At 43.0% G+C, this 21,037-nt stretch overlaps 1 protein-coding gene across 2 annotated transcripts; it reads right to left on the bottom strand.

Moving 5' to 3' along the window:
- Positions 1–1,550: 1,550 nt before the first annotated feature.
- On the bottom strand, positions 1,551–20,767 carry lsm14aa (LSM14A mRNA processing body assembly factor a). Of its 2 annotated transcripts, none has more exons than XM_046346041.1 (10): positions 20,460–20,767; positions 10,431–10,594; positions 10,038–10,230; positions 9,305–9,433; positions 7,963–8,178; positions 6,714–6,893; positions 6,303–6,471; positions 5,170–5,211; positions 4,753–4,996; positions 1,551–4,304 (listed from the first exon to the last, which is right to left on the bottom strand). In XM_046346041.1, the coding sequence occupies exons 1-10, from the start codon at positions 20,578–20,580 to the stop codon at positions 4,281–4,283; spliced, it is 1,482 nt and encodes a 493-aa protein (XP_046201997.1). In that variant the 5' UTR covers positions 20,581–20,767; the 3' UTR covers positions 1,551–4,280. The 2 variants fall into 2 exon arrangements, with proteins under 2 accessions (XP_046201997.1, XP_046202006.1); XM_046346050.1 differs by having other exon boundaries at positions 1,551–4,301.
- Positions 20,768–21,037: the final 270 nt, after the last annotated feature.

The following is a 21,037-nucleotide window of genomic DNA, read 5'->3' as shown; positions in this document are numbered from 1 at the left end:
CATCACAGTAAACAACGCATGAACCAAAAAAAAACATCATTTTAAATTAAAATAAACAATCGCTTTAAGACTGAAAATGTACAACTATTTGCGTAAAAGTAAGTGAAATACGACTCATACATTATTTGGTGTAAAAAGTCCAAACTCTCGGGGTATGGTAGCTCAATGTATGGTAGTTGCACTTTAAGAAATGGACGAATGAGCAGTATTCCCCCCCCAATCAAAACCCACTAATCCAAGATAGTGTACAGCCTGTCGTTTCCAATGAGAGCAAATTAAATCAGTGGGCAGAACTAGCAAGGTGGGCAGAGCCAAGCACGAGCTAGCGAGATCCTGTTGGCGCGTTCTAACATGTATTTGCATAATACGTTCCATTAGGGAACGCCTAGTCTATGAAGCGTGTGTGCGCAATAGCTCAATTCTTCATTGCACTCATTCTAAACGACAGTTTTTGGGAAACTGTTAAAGATTGCAAAACTACAAACAGAACTGTAGATCAAATGTTTTGTCAATGAGAAAATGAGCCGAATGTCGGCCAAAATCCATTTCACCCCAATGCCGGCGACTGGGCTTCCTCATCACCATTTGATAGTGAGTAGAAACGCCAACCGGATGCTTCACATTTATACATCTGGTAAAACCTGGCTAATTGTTCTGTTGTCTAACCAAAAGCAGAGCGCTATCGACACACCCAATACTTTCCTTTCGACACCCACTTGCCCATACATACGAAAATAAGAATTTGTTCTTAACTGACTTGCCTAGTAAAATTAAAATAAAATACACAAGTCTCTGGATGCAACGGAGGGGGAGAACGGCTCATAATGCCCGGAACGATTATGGAACGACATCAAATACCTAGAAACCATGTGTTTGAATGCAATTCCACTTCAGTTATTACCACAGGCCGTTCTCCCCAATTAAGGTGCCACCAAGCACATGCGGATGCAGCTACCCAGTGTGAAGGAACTCACATCAGCAATCGTATTGAACAAGCTTGTCATGTTAGCTTAGTGGCATGCCACGGTGACCAAGACTACATATTTCTCCCTCGCCCATCAAAATATTTTATTTTACATTGTTTTATGTTGCGTTTGTTACAAGCTAGCAAACATAAGCTGGGAAGTGCTCATCAGGACAACTGACTGAACCGAATCCACACTTGACTCTCAGGGGCGCGATAAACGTCATCAATTAGCCGCACTCCAATTGTGTGCTGTAGTAAGAAATCGTTAGATAACTCCAATGCACCAATGGCAGACCCATGCATTGTCACTCTACTATAAACACCAAACCAGTCACCTCCCTCCACCACCTTCTCCAATGAAAACCCCATGGGGTCGTATGGTTTACACTCGCTATCTAAATTTGGCTTAGCTAGACATACCAAACGTTGTCGGTTACAGCAGAGGGAGGGAAATAAGAAAGGCACAGGTAACACAGGTGGAATTGACCATTTCTATTTGAGGAAGCTGCGAAGGGGGGAAATGATTAAGACAAGCAATGGAATACTCAGCAGGTACTCACACTCAAACCATAAGGAGGAAAAATACAATGTAATGAACAACTTTTATTGTATGCTCTGAATTTAAAAAAAAAAAAGTCCACCGAGGCCCACAGGAGAGATCATCATGCTGGGTTTAGAGACAAAACAAGTGGCTGTGAAACCAGAGACTGTTAGGAAAAGTAACCCAAATAAACAATAACCTTTACGTCTGAATATTAAAGATCTTGAAGTGCAAACAAACTACCCACAGCACAGACATTTCAGTAAGTTATTGTATCTTCGTTGCTTTGGGTCATGATTTTCCAGCTTCTGATGTGGAGGACCCTCATGCAGTGTTCTGTGCATTCGTTTTGTTACAACCCAACATGAAATGGAGACAAAGGACATTCCCCTGAACTAGGCACATGATCCTATAGGTGCATCTCAACTATTTCCTTGATTCCTTATGTCCTCCCTCTGTCTTCACAAAAAAGCACATTGAAGCATAGGATCTTCTCCCAAAGTGTTTTGAGGAAGATGCAAGGAAAGAGAAATCAAGGCAATACAGTTGAGATTCATCCTATCCCACCAGCCATTCTACATTACCACCCTACGTCCCAGACAAGACGCCGCTAAGACACTTGTGAGAATTTGAGCATCCCCCATCCAATTTAACACGTTATTGACTTTTCTGCATGCCTCGATAAGGTGCCAAATTAGTTTTTGGACAGAGTATCTGAACAAATTACAACAGGTGACATGCATGAGTAACATTGCCAAAATAATAGGAAGAGAAAAGTCCATTCTATGCGGGACTTAAAACACAACCTAACTAAATTAGACAAGGGTCGTACGTAGATGTTTGGTAATTTAAGTTACCTGAAGCTTTCAAAAGTTAAATGGGGGCAGAAGCAAAAACACTTTCCACTACAGTGCCTCAATTCCAGGGAATAACTATCCTTCAATGGAAATTATCAAGACGTTCAAATTTTGCAATGTTGACATTTACATACTTCTGAATAAATCTAGTACATTTTCAAATGAAGGAGCGCCTAGTTCACCAAATAGCACTGTGCAGTTACCATGGTAACATTATTGTAAGTGTCCCCAATAACACCATATTCCCTATAAAGTGCACTACTTTTGACCAGAGCCAAGTAGTTCACGATATAGGGACTAGGGTGACATGTGGGACTCATACATATTGTCATCCAGTTAGCAGAACTGGAATACATCCTCAGTATACACAAATTAACTAAAAGACAACTGTTTATAAAATGACTTCAATAGTAAAAGTGCAACTGTGTGTACCTTTCTAATACTCAGTCAAAGTTCATTACTTCCCATTAACCAATTTGTGCCCAATTATTCAAATCCTCCAAAAATAGCTTCAATGTTGCCATGTAACTAATGCCTATTTCGCTAAAACCAAATGGCTATGCACCTCGTTCTAATAGTCTACGTACTCAACTCAGTAATTCTTCTGCCATTGTGTAGCTGCAGCAGGCTATCAACCACCATGCAGTGCAATGACAGAGTTAGTGGCATCGAATCAAGAGCTTAGTCAGGACATGGTTTCTCTGTCAGACATCTCAAGTACTAAGCAATGTTGGTGGGTGAAATTATTTCTGGCATTCCTGTTTGAAAGAAATGGAGAATTCAGGATGAGGTTTTAACCAATTCAGAAGCAACTGCCTGGCAAAAAAAAAAAGAGGTAAAAGTGAATAACCAACATTTTGGTAAGTTCCATAGAAAGGTTACAAACAAAAATGTAACCAATGATAAACTGGGCCATTTGTCAGGAAGAAGCATACTTAGATGGCCTGCTTTAGCTAGCTCTTGTAGATGACGCTAGAAAAAGAACTGTAGCAAACAGCAGCATTATACAACTCTAGTCACACAATACCAGGAGCCCTTGAGTACAGGGCAACATACAGAACATTTTAAAATAAAGAAAATGAGTTCTGACTTATGCGCCATTACTGACCTATCCTTCCCTACTCCTAGTTACGCATCCAGAGTTAAACTATATCACAAAACCAGAAGAATAAAGCTAAGTGTTAACATCTAGCACCATCTCTATCCTCCATACACTACAGTGTAGAATGGGAGTAACAGACAATACAGATGATTCCTTCTTGGTTTAAACCAGAATTAACAGAAGACTGATAAAGCCCTAATAAAAACATCTAAAGTAAGAGCTGGAAGTAAATGAAAAACAGAATATTGACAAAAAGTTGAGAATATTTAGCAAAAAACCACAAGCTCTGCCATTTAGAGAAGTGGGATAAATAGATGCCTAGCGGACTAGGTATGGTATGTGTAGTATACACGGAAGTAACTGACGGACCCCACTGACTATTTTTCCGCTGAAGTTATAACAGGATATATCCAAACAAATAAACCTTCGTCAGTGCTCCTCAGTTGGAAGGCTCATGTATACAGCCTTCTACATTTAACAGAATATGATCAAATACAAGTTTAGGAGAAAAAAGGGAAAAAAATCCAATTGCAAAAAAAAAAAAAAACACTGATATCCCTCTGAAATATGATACTTATACACAATTAAGCCACCTGGAAATAGTTTTGAAGAGATCATGACATTTGTGTTTGACATATTGCATCATTTCCATTGTTAAAAGATATGGAAAATAAGTTGCATTCAAGCAGTCTAACCCAGTGCTGGTGACAAATATACAGCTAGAACATCTTCATTCCTTTAGTCAAAAGTAGCAACCTAAACTATTTTTAAACATGAGGTGTTGCAACTCTGTTGATCCGTCCTCCAGTTGTTTTACGCGGCCACCTTGTTATCCTTCTGGAAGGCAAAAAATGTGACCCTTAATTTTGATGACTTCACTATTGTTAAAGTTATGTACAAGTGCTTAAAGGTAGTGATGAGGGAAAATAAATCAAATAGTTAAATGTCACAATATTATTTTGGGGCTAGTTGGCTACACCTGCACAAAAACTCCAGTATTTTTCCTTCATAGCTTGTTCTCCATCTTTAAATAGGGAGCCAATTTGTTTTCAGCACTTTTATTTCCATGACTGATTAAAACTCATTCTCATGCGCTCTCTGTAGCAGACATATCGTGAGCAATATGTCTGAAACATCAAATCGCAATGAATTCAGTATCAAATCGCAATACATATTCAGGAGAATTGCAATACACATTGTATCGGCACCTAAGTATCATGACAATATCGTATCTTGAGGTCCCTGGCAAATTCCAACCTTAATGGTTAACAAACATATACATTACCCTGTATTCAAAGTTCTCTGAGAACTCCCGTCCTCCCTGGCTTGTTCTGTTGTATCCTCCCCTGTAGCCGTGGCCTCCTTGGGGGGGGCCGAAGGACCCTCTGCTGGCCGAGCGCCCCCTGCCCCCGCGGAAGCCTATACCGCCCCGCCCACGGTAGCCCCCACGGCCCCGACCCCCACGCAGAGGGATGCCGAACGTCTCCGAGTTCATCCGCCTCTCCTCGGCCCAGGTCTGCCTCCGCTCCCTGCCAATGAGAAAATGTTGGATGCTCAGCTGTGGTTGGACGAGGATGATGACAGTTCCTTGCTGAATCCACAATGGACTTGTATAGTACATGGAGTATGTGTATCAACAACACCACATTGTATAGTATCAAAACATTAGCATGGGATAGAATGGATCTGAGAGAAGACAAACCGTGGGAAACCAGAGCCTCCTCCAGATCTTTCTGCAGCTTTCCTGGAAAACAGAATAGAAGATGGTTATTATCACATTCAGTCTGTCTACAAACAGGCTCTCAATGTGCTTGATATGAAGCCCAATAGCAATCATCATTGTCACATCCTTAGAAAGCATGAGCTCTTAAGTTGGGAAAATCTTGTGCAATACACCGACGCATGTCTTGTATTCAAGATCCTTAATGGCCTGGCTCCCCCTTCACTCAATATTTTTGTTAAACAGAAAACCCAGACATATGGCAGCAGATCCACAAGGTCTGCCATGAGAGGTGACTATAGTTCCCCTAAGGAAAAGCACCTTTAGTAAATCTGCATTCTCTGTGAGAGCTTCCCATGTCTGGAATACACTGCCATCAGACACTCATAACTGCACCACATATCACACTTTCACAAAATGCTTGAAGACCTGGCTAAAGGTCAATCAGATTTGTGAACATGGTCCCTAGCTGTGTGTTGCCGCTTTCCATGTTGTCTGTTGTCTGTAGCTTGTGAGGTGTGGAAACACTGTTGTTTTTATGAATTTTGTCTTGCTGCTTTTTGTTCCATCTTGCTCGTCCTACGTTGCTATGTCTTGCTCGTCCTACGTTGCTATGTCTTGCTCGTCCTACGTTGCTATGTCTTGCTCGTCCTACGTTGCTATGTCTTGCTCGTCCTACGTTGCTATGTCTTGCTCGTCCTACGTTGCTATGTCTTGCTCGTCCTACGTTGCTATGTCTTGCTCGTTCTACGTTGCTATGTCTTGCTCGTTCTACGTTGCTATGTCTTGCTCGTTCTACGTTGCTATGTCTTGCTCGTTCTACGTTGCTATGTCTTGCTCGTTCTACGTTGCTATTGTCTATATTGTAATTGTTTTTAATAACCTGCCCAGGGACTGCGTTTGAAAATTAGCCGGTTGGCTAAAACCGGCACTTTTACTGAAACGTTGATTAATGTGCACTGTCCCTGTAAAAATAAACTCAAACTCAAACATATTGGGCATGCCCAAGGGAAAAATAATATTATATTGTTCGTTCTTAATCAAGTACAAGATAAAGGGACAAAGAGGTAACTGCTATAAAAGCTTTGGGATGGATATGGGCAGCTGTAGCCTACCTGCTGTCATCACAGGAGATGTTGTCGAAGAAAGACTTTGACTTGTCATAGTATACGTTGGGCGTTAGGGCCTCTCCCCCTTCATCAGCGTTGCCCTCGCTGTTCAGGGTCTCCACCCCGGAATCGCCCTTATCCTCCCCGTTCACCGCTGCCTTCTCCGGCTTCTCATCTGTAGGATAACATTGAAGGTCAGACACTCATGAAAAATAAAGGAAGTTGCACACTATAATTTACTCTCAATAATATAAAGGGTAAATCACAAGTCAGACATCTTTCTTCAATATGGGCCATTACATTTTGGCAGGCGCACATCCACATAACTGGATACTATACCAAAATCAGTCTCTTTCACCAAGTGTTGGTGTTGAGTCACGTGACAGGGCCCCCCATTTTTCAACTATTCTCCGGTACCTTTCAGTTTGAGCTTGCTGTGGAACTCTCTGTCAATCTCCTCCTTGTTGAACTGGGCATTGGCACTCTCAAAGTCAAAGTCCTTCTCGAACTTCATTGGCCCGTCTCGGCGCACGTTGAAGTGGCCCCTGCCGCGGTGTCCACCACCACGACCACGCCTCTGAGGTTGGGGGCAGCCAGCTGGGAAACAGAGACAGAAGAGACAATATTAGCATATAAAAACACGTAGCAATCACCAAACAATAAAATTAAATAATACCACAAAATGAGTAGAATATTAATAATAAAAAGTATGCAGACATTTCCACTGCATCCTAGGCTAGTTGATGAGAGCACAGGCAACTACCCCAGGTATAACCATATACACTCGAAAAAAAAGCAAATGGCCTGCCTTCCATCAGACTTCAAAATATTATAACCCTGACAGATGTGACAAATTCCAGCAGCACATAACCATAAAGCGTGAACAGCATTACCCATCAAAACACACTACAAACCCACACAACATATTATCGCCAACAATTTGGAAAATAGAATAACTAGAACACAACTTCGACTAAACAGAACAGCCATCTCATTACTTCTATTGACACGAAGAGCATGTCAATCTGTGCACAGCAATGCAGACAGTCGCAAGCAACGGACCATGTAATGTAACCAGCTATGTAACCTACTATAGCACACAGGATGTGTACATTAAGATGGGCGCGACGGTTTGAGTAAAATTAACTAGGGCATGCAGAGTCTGAATAGGCGTGGAGCTGAGCTCGGAGGACGGTTAGAGCAGAGGTGGTCAGTTAACCTGCTGGCTGTTGACTGGCATCCCTGCCTTCACCTGGCGCCTGTTGCTCAGACTCTGGTCTGGGTGCTTTCTGGCCCTCTGTGCCTGGAATAGTCCTTCAGTTTAGAGAGCTCGGATCAACTTTAATAAAGAGATTTACCCCAACACTATAGACTCCTACCTTAGAAAAAGGCACAATTGGTTCAAATGCAGAACCTTTGGAATGGAACTTTACAATCACGGGCCATTTTTGGTTTTTACAAATGCTAACTTAGGGGTTGCAGTCCCCAAAATATAAAACACACAGGTAAAGCGTCCGATAGGTCTCACCTGAGGCGCTAAAGACAGAGTACATAAGCCCTGCAGTGGAAGCCCTATCTACAGCAGTGGTGTGGTGTTGATGAGAGATCGGTGCATTGCGGAGCGCAGGCCAGGCCTGGTTGCTGCGGGCTCCACTGACAGTCTCACCGGTCCTCCTGGGTTCACCCCCGTCCTGGATATGGTGGTGGTGCTGCTGGGCCTTCTGGTGGACGGGGCCGGCAGCTGCAGCTGATGGGGCCGTGCGGCCGGGAGCGGGACTCCTGCGGCCCAAGCCAGGGGCTGGGGGGCCTGATGGGGTGGCCTGGACAACCTGCTCTAGGGTGGGGCTCTTCCTCAGAGGGTCCAGAGAGGGGCTAGTGCGGACTGGTAGAAAAGAGGGGTTGGGGTTACACTGGGATACTCAACAATGCTCAGACAAAAATTACTCCGCACTTGCCCGTCAAGAGTCAGATTCACACTACCTTTCAAAAGTTAAGGGTCACTTAGAAATGTCCTGGTTTTTGAAGAGGCGACTCCAGGATGCTGGCCTTCTAAGAAGAGTTCCTCTGTCCAGTGTGTGTTCTTCTGCCCATCTTAATCTTTTATTTTTGTTGGCCAGTCTAAGATGTTGCTTTTTCTTTGCAACTGCCTAGAAGGCCAGCATTCCAGAGTCTCTTCACTGTTGACATTTCGACTGGTGTTTTGCAGGTACTATTTAATGAAGCTGTCAGTTAAGGACTTGTGGGGCATCAGTTTCTCAAATTAGACATTAATGTACTTGTCCTCTTGCTCAGTTGTGCACCGGGGCCTCCCACTCCTCTTTCTATTCTGGTTAGAGCCAGTTTGCACTGTTCTGTGAAGGGAGTAGTACACAGCATTGACGAGATCTTCAGTTTCTCACATGGAATAGCCTTCATTTCTCAGAACAAGAAGACTGACGAGTTTCAGAAGAAAGTTTTGTTTCAGGCCATTTTGAGCTTGTAATCAAACCCACAAATGCTGATGCTCCAGATACTCAACTAGTCTAAAGAAGGCCAGTTTTATTGCTTCTTTAAATCAGCACCTCAGTTTTCAGGTGTGCTAACATAATTGCAAAAGCATTTTCTAATGATCAATTAGCCTTTTAAAATGATAAACTTGGATAAGCTAACACATCGTGCCATTAGAACACAGGAGTGATGGTTGATGATAATGGGCCTCTGTACGCCTATGTAAATATTCCATTAAAAATCGTCCGTTTCCAAGTGCATTTATTTCAAAAACAAGGACATCTGTAAGTAACACCAAAATCTTGAATGGTAGTGTAGTTGACAACAAACCTACATAACAGTGTGTTGAAGACATACAGGTTACGTGTTGTGAAAAGCATGATATGTTATTTGAGAAGACATTTTCGTACTGATCCACATTCTAGTTTTCCAAAGCAGTATAGGTTGACCTCATTGTGCTCTTCACAAGACTATACACAGGCCTAACATAAATAAATGCCACAGTGGTTTCCTTCTTTTACCTTTAGATACAAGGGTAGTAGTGGTACCCAGAGAGCGTGAATCAGTGGGGAGAGCAGCACCAATAGCACTGCTCTGAGACTGGGGTGCAGCTGAGCTTGTGTCACTCCCAAAGGAGGGGACTGATCTTCCTGTATGGAGAGGAACAGCAGGTGTAGAGTATTTAGGGCAACGGCACAAGGTGGAGAGTCCTCTCTGGATAGTATACGTTCCAAATGGCCTCATTTCATGATTTGGCGAGTTCCTGACCCGTGATCCTGATTGATTAGCATCAGTGTAATAGAGCAGACATGGTGAGTGGTACTGTCTAATTGAGAAACGACATAGTGAGAGTCTATTTAGTGTGAGTGTCTATAAAGTGTGTACTATGTCCCTTTTGAATGTCTAATAAGTGTAGTGGAGACAAGGAAAGTGACTGACAATAGTGGAGCCTACAGTCCAATCTTCCTCTGCTCCTGTGGAATGCCCAACCTGATCCATGGACCACATGAAGACCCGCAACCCTTGGAAAGCATGCAGGACTATGTTCTTTCCTGACAGTTGGCTTAAAACGTAGACTAATATCTACCCGCATTTCACAGGTAGTTGACTCAATGCATAGCATTAGCAAAATGTGACTGAAACACCTAACATGACTAATTTCAGCCTTAGAACACACTTGACATTAGTAAAGTACAACTGATAATAGACCTTGAACACATGTGACATTAACTTAGCTAGCGATCACTTCCTCACCATATCCAGGCCTCGTGCTGCTGTGGCTCTTACCGACACCAACGGCGCCAAACTGCGGGGACACCAAGGGGCTGGTGCTGAACTGGTTGTATGGGGGCACCGGGGCTCGGTTGAATAGGCCGTAGGAGCCCACCGACTGAAACGATGCTGATGCGGCAGCAGGAGCAGGCAGAGGGGCCGAGCCCATGGACGACTGGAGAGGAGAAAAAGGGTGATCAAGCCAAATATTAGTACACAGTGCAATGGAAAGACAACTATATTGCTTTTGTATAGTGGAATGGCAATGCAAATTGACACTTGGCTGATTCTTGACTTTTATTGAACGTGTCTTTGTTTCACATGGGTGTACTTGGGATATTTAATTTCTTTGGGGTTGGGAGAAGCTGCCCATACCTGGACGATGGCAGGGTCCTGAGGGAGAGAGCATGTTGGCTTGGGCGGCTCACATACAGTCAGGTCCTTAATGTCACTACCTCGAAAGATGATGTACTCAAAGATCTCATCTCGGGGCGGGATGGGCCTATCGGTGGGCCGATCCTCTGTGCCAAAAGAGCGAACTACGGAGGAAAGACAAAACATAGTTAGCATAGGCAGTGACATCAAATTTAAGTTTATTGGTCATGTACACAGATTGCAGGTGAAGGGAAATGCAAGTTTCTAGCACCAACAGTGCAGTAACACAACACTACACACAAATCCTCAAAATAAAAATAATAAAAATCCGAACGACCAATGTCAGAGTCCGAAATATATACACTGTGTACACAAGAACACTTCATATTTTTGCTCTATCGACTCACACAGCAGCCAGAAAGAATTCAGACCCCTTGACATTTCCACAATTAGCTACGTTAAAGTCTTATTCTAAAATGTATTAGATTCAATTCACAAACACCACAGAGCCTACCAAAAACAGGTTTAGCAATTTTAGCAAATGTATATATAAAAAAATACAGTAACTGAAATATCACATATTCAGATCAGTAATTTGTTAAACACCTTTTGGCAGCGATTACAGCCTAGAGTCTTCTTGGGTATGACGCTACAAGCCGTTTCTCCCATTCTCCTCCACAGATCAACTCAAGCTGCGTCAGGTTGGATGGGGAGCGTCGCTGCACAGCCATTTCAGGTCTCTCCAGAGATATTCGATCGGGAACAAGTCCAGGCACATTCAAGGACATGTCCCGAAGCCACTCCTGCGTTGTCTTCGCTGTGTGCTTAGGGTCTTAGTCCTGTTGGAAGGTGAAACTTCAACCCAGTCTGAGGTCCTGAGCAGGTTTTCATCAAGGATCTCTGTACTTCACTCCACTCATCTTTCCCCTGATTTTGACCAGTCTCCCAATCCCTGCCGCTGACAAACATCCCCACAGCATGATGCTGCCACCACGCTTTACCATAGGGATAGTGCGAGGTTTCCTCCAGACGTGACGCTTAGCATTTCCTCAGACCAGAATCTTGTTCCTCGTGGTCTGAGAGTCCTTTTTAGGTGCCTTTTGGAAAACTCCAAGCGGGCTGTCATGAGTCTTCAACTGAAGAGTGTCTTTCGTCTGGCCACTACCATAAAGGCCTGATTTGTGGAGTGCTGCAGAGATGATTGTTCTTCTGGAAGGTTCTGCCATCTCCACAGAGGAACTCTGGAGCTCTGTTAGATTGACCATCGGGTCTTTAGTCACCTCCATGACTGCTCAGTTTGGCCGGGCAACCAGCTCTAAGAAGAGTCTTAGTTTGGAAACACCCTTACCATTTAAGAATGATGGAAGCTACTGTGTTCTTGAACCTTCAAGGATGCAGAATTGTTTTGGTACACTTCCACAAATCTGTGCCTCGACACGATCCTGTCTCGGAGCCCCATGGACAATTCCTTCGACCTCATGGCTTTATTTTTGCTCTGACATGCACGGTCAACTTTAGGACCTTTACATAGATAGGCATGTACCTTTCCAAATCATGTCCAATCAATTGAATTTACCACAGGTGGACTCCAATCAAGTAGAAATATCTCAAGGATGGAAACAGGATACACCGGAGCTCAATTGACTCTCATAGCAATAGGTGTCCTCCTTTGTATATAGGCATATATAGGCAATAGGCATTGGAAAACCTCCCTGGTCTTTGTGGTTGAATCTGTGTTTGAAATTCACTGCTCGACTGAGAGACCTTACAAATAATTGTATGTGTGGGGTACAGAGATGAGTTCGACACTCAAATCATGTTAAACACTATTATTGCACAGAAGGAGCCCATGCAACTTGTGACTTGTTAAGAAAAGTTTCACTCCTGAACTTCAGGCTTGAATGATTATTGACTCAAGACATTTCAGCATTACATTTTGTATTCATTTGTAAAAATGTCAACAAAAAAATTATACTTTGACATTATGGGTTAGTGTGTAGGTCAGTAACAAAAACATCTAATCAATTTTAAATTCAGGCTTTAACCTGTTAAGTCGACCCTCTACTTTTTCGAACATTCTGTTAAAAATCGCGCAACATTTCAGCGCCCTGCTACTCATGCCAGGAATATAGTATATGCATATGATTAGTATGTGTGGATAGCAAACACTCTGACGTTTCTAAAACTGGTTAAATCACGGCTGTGACTTTAACAGAGCGTGAGTTTCATCGAATAGCGCAGGAAAACCTGATCACTGAAAATGGAAATAAATATCCTTGCGCTTACTTCCAGGAATTGTTCAAAGTGAACCGAATTACATGAGACCGAGGTTTCAGCGCCTACAGCTACCACACGTTGTCTAGAGTCTTGTCATTTGATTCGCAATTGATTCTTGGTCTAACCGGTTCAAGGGAACTCCTTTCCCTCCGTTCTCCGACCGGATGTTTTGGTCGAGCTCTCTCGGCCATGTTTTTTTCCAGACGACACCTATAGAAGTTACATCGCCTCCTGATGAATTGTATCGCTTATTAACGTGTACTAATACCTAAAGTTGCATTACAAAAGTATTTCGAAGTGTTTTGTGAAAGTTTATAGTCAACTTTTTGAATTTAAAAAAATGACGTTACGTTATGAAACGCTATTTTTTTCATTTATCATACAGTCTACATAGAACGATATCTAGGCTATATATGGAGCGATTTAATTGGAAAAAAAAGGCCCAATAGTGATTATGGGACATCTAGGAGTGCCAACAAAGAAGATGGTCAAAGGTAATGAATGTTTTATATTTTATTGTGCGGTTTGTGTAGCGCCGAATATGCTAATTATTTTGTTTACGTCCCCTGCGGGTCTTTTGGGGTGTTACATGCTATCAGATAATAGCTTCTCATGCTTTCGCCGAAAAGCATTTTAAAAAATCTGACTTGTTGCCTGGACTCACAACGAGTGTAGCTTTAATTCAATACCCTGCATGTGTATTTTAATGAACGTTTGAGTTTTAACTAATACTATTAGCATTTAGCGTAGCGCATTTGCATTTCCAGAGCTCTAGATGGGACGCCTGCGTGCCAGGTAGGAGCAAGTGGTTAACCTGTTACTCCTACCCCCTAATTTTTCGAACATTCTGTTAAAAATCACGCAACATTTCAGCACCCTGCTACTCATGCCAGGAATATAGTATATGCATATGATGAGTATGTGTGGATAGAAAACACTCAGACGTTTATCGAAAAGTGCAGGAAAATCTGATCACTGAAAATGGGAAAATATATTAATGCGCCACTTCAACCAATTGTTAAAACGTGAACCACGTTAAATGGGGCCAAGTTGCAATTACCTACAGCTTCCACACGATGTCAACAGTCTTGTCATTTGCCTACTATTTGTTTCTTGGTTAAACAGAAACAAGCCAGCGCAGTTCTTCCGGTCTCCGACCGGATATTTTGGTTGAGATTTACCTGGACATTATTTCCAGACGTACAGCTATAGAATATACATCGCCTCATGATCAATTTGATCGCTTATTAACGTTTACTAATACCTAAAGTTGCATTACAAAAGTATTTCGAAGTGTTTTGTGAAAGTTTATCGTCAACTTTAATAAAAAAAAATGTTACGTTATAAAACACTATTTTTTTTGTTGATCACAGTCTTCATAGATCGATATCTAGGCTATATATGTACCAATTTAATCTAAAAAAAAAAAATAGTTTTTAATGGGACATCTAGGAGTGCCAACAAAGAAGATGGTCAAAGGTAATGAATGTTTTATATTTTATTTGTGCGTTTTGTGTAGCGCAGACTATGCTAATTATTTTGTTTACGTCCCCTGCGGGTCTTTTGGGGTGTTACATGCTATCAGATAATAGCTTCTCATGCTTTCGCCGAAAAGCATTTTTAAAAATCTGACTTGTTGCCTGGACTCACAACGAGTGTAGCTTTAATTCAATACCCTGCATGTGCATTTTAATGAACGTTTGAGTTTTAACGAGTGCTATTAGCATTTAGCGTAGCGCATTTGCATTTCCAGATGGGACGCCTGCGTGTCAGGTAGGAGCAAGAGGTTAACACAACAATGGCACTGTAAATAGGGCAGCACTCTAAGTCTTACTTTAGGTTTTCCTCTTGTTGAGGTGGGATAGGGCAGTGTGTAGTATTTACATTTACATTTAAGTCATTTAGCAGACGCTCTTATCCAGAGCGACTTACAAATTGGTATGACGGAGATTGCATCGTGTGTGAAGTATAGTCAGACTAGGAACTTGAACCCTTTCCACTGCGGCCCCTTAGACATGGATGAGTGTGCTCGCTCTGCCGTCGCCTGAAATTCACAATCAGCTTTTTCGTTTTGTTGAGGGAGAGGCTATTTTCCTGGCACCACTCCACCAGGGCTCTCACCTACTCCCTGTAGGTTAACTTGTCGCTGTTGATAATCAGGCCATGACGTTGTGTGTTCAGAAAACAGGGAGTACAGGAGGGGGCTGAGCATACACCCCTGTGAGGCCCTTGTTGAGGATCAGTGTGGGGGAGGGGTTGTTGCCTACCTTCACCACGACGGTCCTTTTTTCACGAATTAAATGCAGATAAACTAGAAATATCAGCCATGTGAAGTTAACTAGTGATTATGATTGATTGATTTTTATAAGATAAGTTCAATGCTAGCTAGCAACTTACCTTGGCTTCTTACTGCATTCACGGTAAAGGTAGGCTCCTCGTGGAGTGCAATGAGAGGCAGGTGGTTAGAGCGTTGGACTAGTTAACTGTAAGGTTGCAAGATTGAATCCCGGCGCTGACAAGGTAAAAATCTGTCCTTCTGCCCCTGAACAAGGCAGCTAACCCACCGTTCCTAGGCATTCATTAAAAATAAGAATGTGTTAGGCCTCCCGGGTGGAGCAGTGGTTAAGGGCACTGTCCTGCGGCGCCAGTTGTGCAATCAGTCCCTGGGTTAGCGCCCAGGCTCTGTCGTAACCGGCCGCGACTGGGATGTCTGTGGGGCGATGCATAATCGGCCTAGCGTCGTCCGGGTTAGGGAGGGCTTGGTCGGTAGGGGTGTCCTTGTCTCATCGCGCACCAGCGACTCCTGTGGCGGGCCGGGCGCAGTGTGCGCTAACGAGGTGCATGGTGTTTCCTCCGACACATTGGCTTCCGGGTTGGATGCGCACTGGGTATAAGAAGCAGTGCGGCTTGGTTGGGTTGTGTATCGGAGGACGCATGACTTTCAACCTTTGTCTCTCCCGAGTCCGTACGGGAGTTATAGCGATGAGACAAGTTGGTAGCTACTAAAAACAATTGGATACCACGAAATTGGGAAGGGGGTAAAATAAAAAAAATAAGAATGTGTTAACTAAATAAAAGGTGAAAAAACAAAACAAATATATATATCACAAAATTAAAGTGGAAAAAATAAATGGTCAATGTCCTTAAAACAAGTCAAAATGAGGGATCTCGTGCCTGTATGGCCCGACCTGGACTAAAGCATCCCCGACCTGGACAACTCCTGGACAGTCTGTGGTGCAACGTGGCGTTGGTGGATTGGGGGGGGGGGCGAGACATGATGTCCCAGATGTGCTCAATTGGATTCAGGTCTGGGGAACGGCGGACCAGTTCATAGCATCAATGCCTTCCTCTTGCAGGAACTGCTGACACACTCCAGCCACATGAGGTCTAGCATTGTCTTGCATTAGGAGGAACCCAGGGCCAACCGCACCAGCATATGGTCTCACAAGGGGTCCGAGGATCTCATCTCGGTACCTAATGGCAGTCAGGCTACCTCTGGCGAGCACATGGAGGGCTGTGCGGCCCCCCAAAGAAATGCCACCCCACACCATGACTGACCCACCGCCAACCCGGTCATGCTGGAGGATGTTGCAGGCAGCAGAAAGTTCTCCACGGCGTCTCCAGACTGTCACGTGCTTAGTGTGAACCTGCTTTCATCTGCGAAGAGAACAGGGCACCAGTGGCGAATTTGCCAATCTTGGTGTTCTCTGGCAAATGCCAAATGTCCTGCACGGTGTAAAGCTGTAAGCACAACCCCCACCTATGGACGTCGGGCCCTCATACCACCCTCATGGAGTCTGTTTCTGACCGTTTGAGCAGACACATGCACATTTGTGGCCTGCTGGAGGTCATTTTGCAGGGCTCTGGCAGTGCTCCTCCTGCTCCTCCTTGCACAAAGGCGGAGGTAGCGGTCATGCTGCTGGGTTGTTGCCATCCTACGGCCTCCTCCACGTCTCCTGAAGTACTGGCCTGTCTCCTGGTAGCGCCTCCATACTCTGGACACTAGGCTGACAGAAACAGCAAACCTTCTTGCCACATCTCACATTGATGTTCCATCCTGGATGAGCTGCACTACCTGAGCCACTTGTGTGGGTTGTAGACTCCGCCTCATGCTACCACTAGAGTGAAAGCACCGCCAGCATTCAAGTGACCAAAACATCTGCCAGGAAGCATGGGAACTGAGAAGGGGTCTGTGGTCCCCACCTGCAGAACCACTCCTTTATTGGGGGCTTCTTGCTAAATGCCTATAATTTCCACCTGTTGTCTATTCCATTTGCACAACAGCATGTGAAATTTATTGTCAATCAGTGTTGCTTCCTAAGTGGACAGTTTGATTTCACAGAAGTGTGACTGACTTGGAGTTACATTGTGTTGTTTAAGTGTTCCCTTTATTTTGTTTTAAGCAGTGTATATATTTTTTTAAATCTGCCAAATCTGTGTCCAAAAACACCAATTTCCGATTGTTATGAAAACTTGAAATCGGCCCTAATTAATTGGCCATTCCAATTAATCGGTCGACTTCTAGTTCACACCCTATTAAGCATTAGCCCAACCCATTTCTTTAAGGGTTGATTCGAGTGTTTTGTCCTAACAGCAGCAGTCAAGCAGCCAAGTTTACTGGCTAACGTTGGCTAGCTACTTCAAACAGAAATGAGAAAAAAGCTCATGGACCATTTTACACACCCTATTGAAATGGATACTTGCATAGTGGAGTCTTGTTAAAACATGTAGCTAGCTAAACAATCAACCATAATCCCAACTCATGACGTTACTACCCTGCATGAAACTGCAGGTAGCTAACCAACCAGGTTCAAATGTTAGCTAGATAACATTAGGCTATAACTAGAAAGGCAAATGGCTCTGAGATGCAAATAATATTACTACACAGATGATACACAATGTTAGCTAGCGAGACAGCTAACTTTAGCTAACTAGCAGTACACTAAGTAACAATGGAAACGACAGTCAAAATGAGAAACGTGTAAAATCTGAAAATGTAGCTAGCTGGACTATCATGGATGGATGCTTCTCCCAGTCACGGATGCTATGGTTGCCCTTAGTTTGAAGATGTAATCCGGAGACCGGTGTTTTCTCAATCTCCTTAGCCATCATACTCAAATTCCACTCGAGTTCCACTTATTTCAAAAGTCGGTCCTCCAGAATGTGGAGAGCAACACTTCTAGTTCTAAAGACTAGTTTGACAGGATTACCTACACATACTAACCAGCTCAAACAGACAGAAGGCTGCTACATAGCAGACCAATCTAAACTCATCTCTCAGCATGTCCAGCCCCCTCATTATCTCAGCCAATCATGGCTAGCTGGAAAGGTGCTGTCTTTTTCTGTGGCTAAGCCAACTAGGCTAATAATTTAACAATTTTATTCATATTTACAGATGGCATACAAGTCTGTTATTAAGACACATGAAAGTTCATATTCCAGAAGACATTTCTGGCAAAAAAAAAAGTTTAAGTTCAAATGGCTCTCCTGTGAAGTGGTGACCTGTGACATATGCCTACTTTCCCGAAACGAGTCACACTTGTTCGTAAACAAAAGTTGGACATCCTGTGGTTCTCTTACATACAGTACACAGGTTTCTACTAGGATCAGGAAGATTGTTGAGTTACTTAATATTAGTGGTGCAGTTTTAGTTTTTCAGCCAGGTGAATGTTCAATGACATCAATCACTTTAACCCTCACAACCTGGAAACACAGACTGAAATACATAGCTAGTCTGATTTTGATCTCAGCTTAGCTACTAACTTGCTGGCACCAGTTTTCCCAGTCACATTACTCAGAACAGCGCCAAATCGGAGGGTGGCAAATTGCTAAAATCCAGGACAATCACTCCTCAACAAGCTGATGTTGAGTTGCTTGTGAATGTTAGCAATGCAGTTGTCACGCTACGGCACCGTTAGTTCATCATATGGCAAGGTTACATGATACACTCAGCATGTACCTAAAATAAACATGGTTAGCTTGCCAACTAGAAAACAAGTTACATCACCAGGTAGCTAATGCAGTCCAGGAGCCTAAGCACTTATAAATTCATAACATATTGTATGAATTAGAATTCCTAAAATATCATAAATTGCAAAAAGATAATTGCAGGACGTAACATATACAATACAAAATGAATGACATAGTAGTACAGTTGAGGGACCCGTTTTGTCTCGTGGTAAAACTACGAGCTGAAATTATCATTCATGTCTATCTGCGGACACTACATGCCGCGCACACTACATACCGTGCCTACTGCCATTGCATTGAGGCAGCTAGCGCCGTCTCTGGCCCACACTCCAGCACAGCAGGTGGCGGTAATGCACCAATAATGTTGGATGCAAACTGGCAAAAAAAACACCAAAGAAGTAGGCTGCTAGCTTGCTAGGGGACACCAGTAGTGTCCTTCGTCCCCGTCTTCTGAGCACTGCTTTCAAATAAAATGTTATTTGTCACATGCTTCATAGACAACAGGTGTAGACTAAAAGTGAAATGGTTACTTGCGGGGCCATTTCTAATAACGCAGTTAAATAAGCTTTATTTCTATAAAAAAAATATATAAATAGTGGAAGGAATAAATACAGTAAATAACAAATCAAATGAGTAATATATGGCTATATATAGGGAGTAGAAAATAACATGACTACATACAGAACGTATCAGTACCGAGTCGATGTGCAGGGGTACGAGGTAATTGAGGTAGCCATAGGTAGGGTTAAAGTGACTAGACAACCGGATAAATAATAAAGTAGCAGCAGCATATGTGAGAGTATGAAAGTGTGTGTAAGGCGTCAGTATGCATGTTTGTGTGTGGGCGTATGTCGTGTGTTGGGGTGTCAATGCAAGTGTGTGGGTAGAGTCCAGTGTGTGCAAAGAGTCAGTGCAAAAAAGGGTCCATGCAAGTAGCCCGGGTAGCCATTCGATTCGATTTTTAGCGGGGGGAGCTTTTTAGGGTCCTGTTAGTAAACAATGAGGTGTAATGGGTTCGTACTCAAAAATGTTACATAAAGCTTACATCGTTATTCAATGTTTGTTGGTTCCAGACTTGGTGAATTGGTACATCTTGCTGTGCAATTCTATAAACGTTACGGTGAAGGAAGTTGCTAGCTAGCTTAATGTTTGTGGTAATGCGTAGTGGGTGCGGTCCACAGATAGACTACTCCTAAATTACACAAAAGCGCTGGAGCATCCCTTTAAGCTTTTACAAATTCTTAACATTATGTAAGAATTGGAATTTGTTTAACTACTATGAAATGATATTAGGGGCTCCCAGAGTGGCGCAGCGGTCTAGGCACTGCATTTCAGTGATAAAGGAGTCCCTACAGACCCTGGTTCGATTCCTGGTTGTACCACAACAGGCCTTGATTGAGAGTCCCATAGGGCGGCCCAACCAGTCATTGTAAATACAATCTTGTTCTTCACTGACTTGCCTAGTTAAAACGGTTCAATTAAAACCTTTTTTTTATGGATGACGTGGTGCACAATTTTCGGGGACCTGTTTTGGCTCGTGAGCGCTACATTCAAAGCTACTGCTGCCGACAGAAATGATACAAATCCTTTAAAGCATCACTTTAGCTAGCTAACTAGCATGATAGTCAATTAGCTAGCTAGCTTGTTAGCTAACTACACAACTTTTTCAGAACAGCAAGGAAACAATACCAATCCACAAGGTGTTTGTTTAGAGGCATCTCTGTATGTATTTTGTTGGTGCACAACAGTGCTGATACATTATTATTTGCACGAGTTATTTACCTTTTGCAAGTGCGACAGTCGAATTCTCAGTATCAATAGTGTAGAGGATCCCTTCGTAACGAATTTCGGCCTTCGAGATTAGGCTGATTTTGCTCCCGATATAAGGGGTTCCTCCACTCATGGTGTCTTCCCGGTCTTAGATGGCTAAATTGCCAACGATCTCCCTCCTAACTGAACGTTTCTTTGAATAATTTAACTTTGGCTAGCTCTGTTTTGTGCTTCTCTGACTTGCTATATTTTTGGTCCTCCACTACAATATGGCTACCTCATTTTCCACCGTCTTTCTAAACACGGGGGCTAACGGGAAATCAAAATCTCGCGCTTTTTCACCAAAGTCTGGAACATGTCTGCTAAATATAAACAATAATTATAAAGCTTTGATTTGCAGATTAGTATGCCTATTTAATTCCATCTATATCATACATGTTTGGAAGCACTACTGTACGGTGTCATGTGGAATGAAAAACGTTGAGGTGCAATATGCAGCTCAAATCTTCATAAACGTAGTATGGTGGTCCTTTCTTGAAATTCTATTTCTACATATGAAACCCACGCGCATGCGTACATTCTAAATTACG

Source organism: Oncorhynchus gorbuscha, linkage group LG01 (assembly GCF_021184085.1).
Source record: "Oncorhynchus gorbuscha isolate QuinsamMale2020 ecotype Even-year linkage group LG01, OgorEven_v1.0, whole genome shotgun sequence".
Taxonomy (NCBI): domain Eukaryota; kingdom Metazoa; phylum Chordata; class Actinopteri; order Salmoniformes; family Salmonidae; genus Oncorhynchus; species Oncorhynchus gorbuscha.
Note: the sequence above shows the minus strand (reverse complement) of the source record. Positions and strands in the feature narration are given on the sequence as shown.

What these genes read in the sequence shown, in the direction of transcription:
- lsm14aa (XM_046346041.1), bottom strand. Translation starts at nt 20,580, where the DNA reads ATGAGTGGAGGAACCCCTTATATCGGGAGCAAAATCAGCCTAATCTCG. An exon ending in TACTACCCTTGTATCTAAAG is followed by an intron (nt 8,179 to 9,304) that starts GTAAAAGAAGGA and finishes CTTTTCTACCAG; the next exon opens with TCCGCACTAGCCCCTCTCTG. An exon ending in CAGAGAACTTTGAATACAGG is followed by an intron (nt 4,305 to 4,752) that starts GTAATGTATATG and finishes TTTGCCTTCCAG; the next exon opens with AAGGATAACAAGGTGGCCGC.